This window comes from Trematomus bernacchii, unplaced genomic scaffold (assembly GCF_902827165.1).
Source record: "Trematomus bernacchii unplaced genomic scaffold, fTreBer1.1, whole genome shotgun sequence".
Lineage (NCBI taxonomy): Eukaryota > Metazoa > Chordata > Actinopteri > Perciformes > Nototheniidae > Trematomus > Trematomus bernacchii.
The window spans coordinates 12,635,505-12,646,756 of record NW_022987564.1 but is presented as its reverse complement, the minus strand read 5'-3'; the positions used below and the strand labels follow the sequence as shown (position 1 = coordinate 12,646,756).

General features: G+C 38.2%; 2 protein-coding genes and 1 non-coding gene across 3 annotated transcripts; all 3 read right to left on the bottom strand.

Annotated features, from left to right (window-relative positions):
- Nucleotides 1–31: 31 nt before the first annotated feature.
- Nucleotides 32–2,590, bottom strand: rps27.1 (ribosomal protein S27). The gene is made up of 4 exons (XM_034124724.1): nucleotides 2,480–2,590; nucleotides 1,752–1,860; nucleotides 1,528–1,638; nucleotides 32–258 (listed from the first exon to the last, which is right to left on the bottom strand). Exons 1-4 carry the CDS (start codon nucleotides 2,483–2,485, stop codon nucleotides 230–232), a joined length of 255 nt encoding a protein of 84 aa, XP_033980615.1. The 5' UTR covers nucleotides 2,486–2,590; the 3' UTR covers nucleotides 32–229.
- Nucleotides 759–888, bottom strand: LOC117478459. The gene has a single exon (XR_004555424.1). It is a non-coding gene; the product is annotated as a small nucleolar RNA SNORA35 (small nucleolar RNA).
- A 1,653-nt stretch (nucleotides 2,591–4,243) lies between the features above and the next one.
- lrrc71 (leucine rich repeat containing 71) lies at nucleotides 4,244–11,197 on the bottom strand. Its single transcript, XM_034124723.1, is given in 17 exon segments — nucleotides 4,244–5,368; nucleotides 5,821–5,912; nucleotides 6,659–6,770; nucleotides 6,846–6,872; nucleotides 6,980–7,053; nucleotides 7,143–7,182; nucleotides 7,249–7,374; nucleotides 7,571–7,639; nucleotides 7,759–7,842; nucleotides 7,921–8,080; nucleotides 8,753–8,821; nucleotides 8,964–9,038; nucleotides 9,126–9,201; nucleotides 9,469–9,576; nucleotides 10,300–10,431; nucleotides 10,503–10,541; nucleotides 11,115–11,197. Coding segments are annotated over 17 exon segments (1,416 nt in total). The 5' UTR covers nucleotides 11,179–11,197; the 3' UTR covers nucleotides 4,244–5,299.
- Nucleotides 11,198–11,252: the final 55 nt, after the last annotated feature.

Here is an 11,252-nt window from a genome sequence, read left to right as displayed (position 1 = left end):
TGCACAAACAATTCATAAACCACAGAAACCATTCATTTAGCCAAAACAATATTTTATTAAGAGAGACAGGGTTGGAGGGTGGAGTAACAGCAAAAAACGATCGTTCGACATGAACAGTGGAAATCCTCTGCTGTCCAGTCTGTCTCCAGGTCTGGTTCAGATCAGATCGTTGAGTGGCGCTGATATCAACCGGTCCATCCCCTCCTCTCCCCTTCAGCTCAGAGAGCAGCTAGTGCTGCTTCCTCCTGAATGAGCACCCTGCGAGAGGAGACAAAGAGGGTGAGACAAAAGAGAAGCTGTACAGTACAGGAATAACACAGAGTCATCGTTTTCACATCATGTGACTGATAAGGTCGTCCCACTCCCCAGTGAGGAGCGACACTGGCTGATGCTACACCAGCTCAAAGAGGAAGCTTTGACAGCAGGACTGACAACAGTCTAGAGCTGAGGATGAATTCATCAAGTTAACCGCCAAACATTTTTGAAACGTATCTGTTAGATTTATCTTTATACCTTGATGTAGACTGCAATTAGTCCATTGATGGAAACAAATATTCACAGCCATTTTGATAACCGAATAATTGTCAAGAATGCAGGGGGAAAAAAGCAGTTTCCAGTTTCAAAGAGATTTTCTGCTTTTAATAATCTGATAATATTTTTGGCTTTTTAATTATTAAAACATTTGAGTCATCTTTGATATATATATATATTATAGAATATATCTGTTAGCCCAACACTGCAGTAGCTAATAGGTCGCTATGTGTTCTCAGCCTTCGAAAGGAGGGAGCCAGTGGTCTAGCTCAGCCCTTCTGCAAACCGAGGTTGATCTGGCACTGGAATGAGATTGGAAGACCACGGTAAGGGAAGTCCAGTCACTTGGCAGTGCGTCAAAGAAGCTTCAAAATGTGTCCAATAAAAGCACAATTCATATCAATATCCCCTATTCAGGGCCTGAAGAGTCAGCCAAATGTCAACCTCAAAACTGTTAGAAATGTTGCCACTCATACAGCTGATTTATAAATCATCGATTCAAAAAGTTACAAGTTATAGCAATTTCCATCATGAGCAACAAGCAATAAACACTTGATGATTGCCCATCCTTCACACAGTAGCAGCATCTGAATCAAATAGTAAATAACTCCTACCACATGAAAACATCAGTAAATGAATACTGCACAAGCTGGTGATTATACATTTTGAGTTCCTAGAGGACATATATAGTACTTCAGCAAACTAACAAATGTATGAGATATTGCTCTGCACAAAAATAAACATATTTACATCTCCTTGAAAACACTGATATTTTTTTAATTAACACCCAAAAATGGGAAGCCAAATTGCTTTAATTGACTTAAGGGCAGAATAAATCCACAAGAGCATTCCTATTCTGGAGGACTATGCTGGCTTTGATTTAATATATGCTGCAATTTTGGATGTTATCCTACAACTGTAAAAGGCTGAATTTAATAGTGTTACATTCAGCAGGTAAATATTATTGTGTAGGATGTTAATATTGCAAGTACTGACCCTCTGTGAGACGGGCTTTGCCTCCAGTGGGCTGACACAGGACTGTGGAGCAACCAACACACAGCACGACTGTCTGAGCGTGGCTGAACACAGTCGTGATCTTGTAGCAACCTGGAAGAAAACAGACAGGTATTTTACTTCAAAACAAAGGCATGTTGACACATATTGACAATGCAGAAGTGGTGCTAGTCTGCTGAGGTGAATCTGCATGGAGAAAACTGTACCTGGACATTTCACATCCATGAAGTAAGAGTTGGGACTCTGTACAAGACGCTTCTTCTTGTGCGTCCTCTTCTCCTCCTCAGGGGATGGATGCAACAAGTCTTTTGCGAGCTAAATTGATAAGAAAGAGGGGGACATGAACGAAGGTTAATGGTTTGTCAATGTAAATTATTATTGTAGATAAAATAATTGTTCAGCTGAAAAGATAAACACTTTGCATTTAAATATACTCCTTTCCTGAAATAACACCTGATAACTTTAACGTTAGCGGTGTTTTGTGCTGCTAAGCAGGCTAAGCTAGTTAGGCTGCTCGGCTGGCCTACATTACTTGGATTACTATAGGCTACGTATTCACATAAATCGCGGGGTTTCCTCCATAAACGTAGGATCAATGTTACATTTATTAAGTCAACACACTAACAACAAATTGGGAGGATATTGCGGCTGTTAGTGTTAATCTGTCAGGGTTATACGCCCGCTCAGACCCTCTGTAGAACTGGCTCCATGTTTGCGATGTGTGCGCAGCCATCTTGTTTCGCAATGCGCTCGCAATGCGCTCAAATGTGGATAAGTATTTGAGTTATTCTGGGATCAAAATTCAACGAAACCCTCTGGAATCGACACTAGTCAAATCGCTAACTCTTTACGTTAACATTGAGCCGTGTGGTTGCTCTCCAACACTCCATTAAATGGTATAAATGTCATTATACACCGCCCTGTGGATACTCACTGGCATGTTGGCGAGGAAATAGCCGCTGCCGAAAAGGAGGCATTACCGGAAGCGACGGGTTGATATCGATGGTTCACTTTGAGCAGAAGCCGGATGTGACGAAGTTCTGAGCACGAAGCGGCCATATTGGTGAGGTCCAAACTCCAACCTGTTCATTATACATCCATGGTTCACTCCTATTCGTATACTACATTCAATGTAGATATGTATACATTTATCTATACAATGTATTACATTCAGGGCCGTATCCACCATTGAGGTCACCGAGGTCCGGACCTCGGTAATTATTTCCGAGCTGCGTATAAAAAAACTTGTGAAATAACGGCACTAAACGGGGTTCTTTGTAGTACTTCCATTTACTGACAATGGGGGGCGCTGCATAACTATGTAGCCTCGATTAAAGCAAACAGAAGAAGAAGACATGTATCAACAAACCACCGCAGCCCGGACTTGTATCGGCGCAGCGGAGGAGTGATGAGGTGTCTAGAGATGTGAGTCCAGTGGGCTGCTTGTGTTTCTGTTCCTCACAGGACATCATATGAAGCAGCAGATCCAGTGTGAACGCACTACGTTAGTCAGTGGACGTCCGACAACATGCACACTAACTTATATTGCAGCTATAGGCTACTTTGGTTTAAATTGCGTGAATAAACTAGCTAGAGAGCTAAAGTTAATTACATTCATCCAATGTCAGAAGGATTACCTTTTAACAAACGTTGTAATGCTTTTCTTTCATTTCAATTTGAGTAAAACATTGAAGATATAACATTGTATTGTTTTCTTTTTACACTGACTCAGATATAATGAAAAGACTACGTCAGTCGAAGCTCAGCTTTGGTAAGGAAGAGACAGGACAGGCAGAGAGAAAGAGAGAGAGAAAGTGATGGAAGTAAGGGAGGAACTGCAGGTACAGTCACACAAAATAATGTAGGCTTAATAACCCCATCTATCTATCTATCTATCTATTTATCTATGTATCTATCTATTTATCTATCCATCTATCTATCTATCTATTTATCTATCCATCTATCTATCTATCTATCTATCTATCTTCATTTACAATATAGACAATAGGCATACTTTTAACAACAATCTGCAATCTATTGCAGTTATGATGTCATAATAACATACAATTGTATAAAACACAATTTGCTTACATCTTTGTTCTCTTTTGAGAATCAAACAAAACAGATTTTTATTTTAAAAAGAATGCAAACAAGTGAAATGAACTAAATTGCTGAATTGCTTTTAATTCACTAGCAGGAGCGACAAGTGAGGAGGAGCAGAAAGTGAACAACGAGGGATAGATTGAACAAAGAGAAAGAGTAGAGGACAGAGAGAGTAATGAACAGGAAGAAGACAGAGAGACTAAAGAAGATGGAAGAGAGTACCGGTTATGGAAAGGAGAGAGGCATGGAAAATGAATGTTGACAATGTTTTGGGATCATTTTAGCCTCTTCTGCATGTCCAGATCATTCATAGTAACAATCAACTGATTCTTATGCATTACACTTTCAAAAATAATTTATGCTGCAGCCCACTCACATGGTTTGAAATCAATATATTATCCATTTGTGACCCCCCACAGGACTTAAAAAGCACCTAACTAGATCATGAAAATCCCAAAAATCGCATTGAAAATAATTATTTAACACTTTGAAACATAAAACAATAATTACGAATATAACAAACATATCTGTAGGAGCAAATTTGAAACTTTAACATACATTTTATTTGTAAAAAAAAAAAAAAAGGGGGTATAAGAAGTCACAGGTAAATAAGTACAATTTTAAAGTTATTGACTCTATTAGAGTATTTACATTTAAGCTACTGTATCATTTTTACTTCACTACATTCATAAGTTGTAACTGTGTCTTTATGTATTTACTTCATCCACCACTGGTGTTAAAGCACTTTTATTAAAACACACAATAAACATACCTCATGTAACAATGTATTTTTTCTTTGAGGGCCCCCTGGTGGCACTTCCGGGCCCCAGGCAGCGGACAAACATTTTTGTAGGTATCAGATATTTAACAGAATAACCACACTAGGTTCTGGGGGTTTCAACACCTCTTTACAATATACAATATACCAACAAGCCTATATGTGTATCTAAAGTTCTGGTTCAATGTATTTATTTGTGCAGGTCATTTAACTATCCCTTCATAGATTAACTCTAATGTAAAATATGGGGGATGGTATTAATAGTTCTATGAAAAATATATATCTCTACTATTCAAATTTAGGGCTCTCAGCAGCCTGTAGTAAATGTTCTCTCTTCTCAATTCATGGTCTTATTAGTATGAAATTGCCTGTGTTTTGCAGTTTCTTTACTGCAGCTCAGCCGTGAAACCCCGTAAAAACACAAAAAGCAAGTTTCATATGGAAATGACAGTAACTTTGACACCAACACCCTTAAAACACCAGCCACATTTAAAATAAATTGGGACAGTCTGGGGTAGATAAATCAGCAAGTGTTGTAACGCAGGCTGATAACTGTGAGATATAAAAGCAATACTTATTTAATTGAAGTACTTGATATTCTGCTGTTCTCAGTTTTTGTCCTTGGTGTACATTTGAGTGTGAGCAAAACAAAGCAATAAAACTGGTCTGTAAACAGGGTGTTGATTAGAGTCCTCTGCAAAGCATCTGGATTTTAATGTTCTGCAAGATTGCTACTGTTATTACATCCATTTGTTCACCTCACAGCAGAGGACACAGTGTTTTTATTGTTATTTAGCAAATAAAGAGTGTATATAAAGGTATGTTGGATGAGAATGCACACTGTTCCTCCTCTTCTGTCTGCTCAGAGCTGTGTTATGCTGTGAATGTCATCAGTTCTTTTATCTTCACATAACACTCACAATCTGCTGGGAAGCGGTTTCTCTGAAAGACGGATCAGAAATCATTATACAAAATCGCTTCAAAAAACACTGTCTATTCCATAGAGCATGGTGGTGGTTGTGTATTAAATGCAAGTCATTGACACACCGAGAGAAAAAGCTAATATGTTGTCTATTGAAAGAATCAAGCACACTATATTATTATTCTTCAATAGAAGGACCATAAAACAAGGCACTCGTTCGGGTACAAAAACAATTATGTATTTTTGTTAAATTACAACAATTGTGTTGTGAAAAAAACAGATCACAGAATTATCATTCACATTACAACACTGATTTCTAGGCATGTTAAACCAACTCAAAGTACACAAATGTAAGTACAGGAGTTATAAATACATATCCTACCTCAAATGCCTTAACCGCTTAGATGCACGCACACACACACACACACACACACACACACACACACACACACACTATTGGCTTGAGTCTCACCTGCAGACAGAGACGCAGTAGGCCTCCTCCCTCACCGTGCTTCTCTAAAGATTTCAGGAATAGATGCAGCGATTTCTCTGTAATTCTGTTTCCTACAAACACACACAGACACACACACACACACACACACACACCGTGACATTTTATTAAAATCTCATTGTTACTTTTCATAATTAATTTTCCTCAGAGCCCCACAGAAGTAGCTGCCATTTAGCGACTAGCAAGTACGATACCTTTGCTAACATTATTTCTTTAAAAATGTACAATAAAGAAGGCAAAATATCATATATAATAGGGGGATATTATATATAATAGGGGGATATTAAACGGTGATTTTTATTAGATAAAATGTTAATATCATGTTATTATTACAAAAATGATAAAATAGTCAAAATAATCCAGCGCCTCTTAAAAAATGTCTGTTAATGTCTGTGTTAATGGCTTGGTTTTAATTGTAAGGTTATTGTTGCTATTGTCTTTGTATGCTTCCATACAACTGTGTACAGTTATTGATACAGACACAATCATTTGCCAAAAAGAGACAAAAGGCATACTAAACAAAGTTAAAATGCATTTTTTACAATTGTTTTGAGATGTATATATATATATATATATATTATATATTATATACATATTGCTATAATATTCTTGCTATACAGTAGGCCTATAGTGAATTATTTTGACACTGTACATTTTTTGATATTGTGAATGCCCCAATGTGATGCGCTTTTAAAAATGACCTTCAAACAAAACTATAAAAGAGTTTTTGTAAAAGACACATTTGAAACTCCCCCTCTTCTGGTATCTTTGATGTAAATGTTGCTCCACAGTGACTGACCTGCCAGGTTCAGGGAGGAGAGAGTGGTGTTTCCAGGCAGAATGATCTCCCCGTCTCTGTGCTGCACCGACTGATCCAGCAGGGGGTTCTCCACCTCCTCACACTCTACCTGCTGCTGGAGGAGAGAGACAGGAGTTAACAAGTGCATGACAACACATTGTTAGCTTAACAGAAAATTATGCCAAACCTCATTCAGGGCAGTATTTGATTTATCCTGCAGGGAAAAAATAAAAACAATAACACTGAATTTTAAAAACTACTGTTTGTGTGTATATCCTCATGGTAGCTTGTACGCAGATTCAGAAAGCATGTCTCTGGTACCTCCTGTGCAGCGAGTTGCTTCTCTTTGCCACTCTGCTTGGCACCTTTACTTTGAGACTCCTTCACATCAGAAGCTGGGAGAGATTTAAAGACAGCAGTGAAAAGATAAAGGCCGTCAGGAAAATAAAATACGTTTTTGATTATCTGAGACGGAGGCCGTTACATTTCTTGTTAGACTTTGGGTTCTCTTTGTTGGATGCTTCCTGCAAGTTAAAAGATCTCAAGATTACTAGTCACATTGTATGGATATTAGTTGCACCATGTGTTACTTTTTGCAGTCTGTTATACACAGTCTATTGGCGTGTTACCTTTTTTTTGCCTTTGCTCATTGAACTGCTGCTGGCTACTAAGGGAAGTTGGTCTGCAGGCTGCTCACCATCAACCCTTAAAGATGACTGCAAAAATAAACTTCAATGTATGTTTGTTTTTAATGAACTTGCAATTCTATGCTTGTGAGAACCTTTTAAAAACATTTGAAACAAGAACATGATGAGTAATGTTTGTCAGTCCTTACTTATCTTTACAGGACACTTTGATACTTAACATTTATTTTATGTTTTTGGCATTAATGTTAGACATTTCTTCACTTACAGTTCTCTCCAGAAGCATCTTTCTCCTATCCACAACTTCTGCATGAGTGAGAGGGAACTCGACCAGTATCTGAAAACAAGTGGTTAAGGAGTGCCAGTTTATGAAATGACATTATTAATTTGAAAACAACTTCACCACTGAATTAACGTGTTATGTCCCAGGTTAAGATCCAAAATGTAAATGGATACCTCTGCCAGATGTGCCGCTCCTGAGTCTCCAATCTGATTGTTGGACAGTGAGAGAACCAACAAAGCTCGATTCAACCGCAGGCCCTGAGAGACAAACAGGAAGACAACACCTCAGCCATCATGAAGGAACTGGTTAAATATGAAGTAATGTCTGGTTTATACCTGTGCGATATGTGTAGCGCCTGCATCCCCTATAGCATTGAAGGCCAGGTTGAGTGACACAAGGTTCTTGTTAGCAGATCTGGTTGTTGAGAGAGCCGACCCAATCAGACGAGCGCCCTCATCTCCTATCCGGTTATTTCTCAGGGACAAGTGGGTGAGGCTGGACCAAAGAAACACACGACATGAGACCAGGCATGTTGGTGGTACTATTTGTGTTTGTAAATGCAGATATACGTTTTTCTGGCAATGTTCCGAACTACAATGTGAGGGATGCATCGATCCAATACTAATACATAGTATATATAGTATAATGCCGATATCTACCTTAATAGCGGGATCAATAGCGGGTTATAAAAGGGTCTGATAACATGTGTATCAGAATCAATATTATATAATTAGTCCCGCAGCGGGGAAATGTACAGTGTACAATGTACAGTGAGCAAAGGTGGCATAGCAAGTAATCAGCACATTGATCGACCGCATAGCTGAAGGAGCTTAATTTAAAAGGTTTAGACTTTTAATGGAATTTCTGTTGATTTTAAATATATTTTTACCAGGTTGTTGGTACATCATTTATCATTTTAATAATAAATAACAATTCACTTCATCCATATCCATCTTTATATGTGTTACATTGTGTTATAAAGGCAATGTTTGAGCCAAGCCTGGTGTTGCCTTGAACATAAAAGAATCTTCCACACAGTGAGGCGATGAAATAATAATGAATGATGAAACACTAGGATTGCATCAATAGTCGGTATTTGGTATGGGATTCAGGATTGAAAGTGTCAGATCAGTGCATGCCTTCATATGTATCTGCTTGGTAACTCACACACTGTCTTCACAGAGGAGAAGGTGGTAGCTCTGCTCTGGAAGATGGTTTCCCTCCAGTGTCACATCCCTAATTTGAAACAGGAAGTGTCAGTAACCCTCAGTGTCTGACTGGTAATGTTAAACATACTGTGTTGTCCTTTTCTCTGCAGCTCTACAACATAACTCTCTACAGAAGTCCCACAGAGTGACTGACAGCAGAATCCGCTCACCTGAGGTTGGAGCACAGTGATATTGTGTTCACGAGAGAGATTACCATTGGATCTGTCAGCCCCGCCTGCCAAAAGCTGCCACACAGAGGACAAGATTACACAAACAAAAACAGTGACAGCTGTAACCCTGCTCCCTGTATTAAGAGTGCGCTCATTACTCACTGAAGGCTCTGCAGCTTGCTCAGGGAGAGGAGCATCTTCTGTAGCACTCTGGCAATACGCTCATCCACCTTCCACCCTGTGTGTATTAAACACAGATTATTGTGTGTTCTCCAAAATTAAGCAGTATATAATGGAACATAAATAAGTTATTATTATTATATTTGTACTGTATTAGAGATTGTTTTTAAAAAAGCTATGATACATAATAAAAAATGATAATATTATAAAATAAATAAAGGAAGTTAAATGTGGAGAAAAAGAAGGTGAAAGTTAAGAAAAAGGAAAGGATATACAATATATTAATTAACTAAAATGCAAATCTAAGATTCGATCTCATTCTTACCAGAAACCTTCAGGTACTTGGCACTGAGGGGGTCTTCCTCCTCCAGCTCCACCTGGAGGCACGGCTTGGACCAGCACGGTTCAGCATTGGACTCCAACTGACTGTCCTCTGAAGAGAATATTTAATTTAATGTTGACATTTAACTAGTGAGCTGAAGCTGTTCATTTTGACATCCCATAATGATCAGTGAAGTGTTTTTTCCAGTGTAACTACATCTTTAGATTATCTATGGGTGGTATTTCTTGATTGCTAATTTAAGGGTCTGTTCAAAACTTAGATCATGTTCAAAGAACAGTCAACGAGAAACATTGACGGACTTTGAAACAATGGTCCCTTGGGCACAGACATGCAAGAGGTTATGGACATTTTTGTTTCTATTTTTCTCTTTGTTTTTTACTCTTAGTCTGAATTGTGAGTCTCCTTTTCTGGGTCCCTTTGCAGTCATTTTGAGTCTCATTGTTTTGTGTCTCTTGTGGTTGTGTTGTCCCTTGAATAGTCTGTTTGTTTCCCTGTCCAGCAGTTTTATGTTCCTTTGTGGTTCTTTTAAGTCTCAGTTTTAGTGACATAGTATGTCAGGTGAAAGCAAGGGATCCAAAACATGTTGGGGCCCATGTGCCTGTGCCTGTTAGGCCTGTTCAGTAATACTGCTTTTAATTAATACAGAGTAATATTTGTTGATTTAAATAACATCGATTCACATTTGTTAAAGACATTAACAAGTGTGATCAAACATTCCTGCAATTGAAAGGAAATATTAACACTTGATATATGCAAGGTACAACACGATAGTAGTATTAGTATGCATTTGCCAGGCGTTTAGATCAGGTTTACCTTTGTCCCCTCCTTCAGTTTCAGTAGGGGAGGATGGGGGCTTCATGCTGACAGCTGGGATATCCTTCATGTCCAGAAGAGTACAAAGCCAATGGAAGTCCACCTCCACATGGCCCGAGCACTGATATTCATCTATGGGTGAGAAGGTTTAAAGCACTGACCACACAACTCTCAACCAGTTAATAAAACAGTCTGATACTTACCAAAGGTCTGAGCAGGCAGTTTTTCAATTGGAGTTGCACCTAAAAACAACAGAAAGTCCATAGTTTATATCGCTTTCTCATTTTTAATTAAGCACTTTGTTACCTCAGCAGATATAAAATGCTTGTGATTAAGAGCGTGCCTTATAATAAGATTCAGCAAACGTTTCATTATAGTAGCCTTTGCCTTTTGATACTGCAGGAGTCAATTCTGCTGCTCACACTTTTGTTAGTAGGCTACATAAGAAACTTTAAATTCTGGACCTTAACATGCATATTTTTTTTTAATTTACTGTATTTTCAGTTTTAGTTCCTTTTCAGATCACAGTTTTTCATATTGCCTGTCCAGTGAAAACTGAAATGTTTCTTCTGAAAGTTTCTGTAAAAGCTGTTTATTTAATAGGCTTCCTGTCAAAATGAAATCCCAAACTTTAGGTTAAATATAATAGGTAGCCTAATGAAATTACAAATGTATACACATTATAGTACTATACTATCTATGATGATATCATCATTAAAAACGTAGGTCTTTTAATGTACAGATTCATAATATTCAAGAGTTGCCTCATCATTGACAGTGAAGGAGCTGGAAACGTTGATGAAAGCTGTTCTAACCTGTATTTTTCTCGTCCTCAGCATTGGCCTTGTCTGGTTTCTCTTTTTGTCTCTTTCTCGACATTGCTGTGTTTTAATGTCAGAATATAGTTAAATCGTCAGATAACGTCGCTGTACTGCTATCAGCTAGCTAAAGAA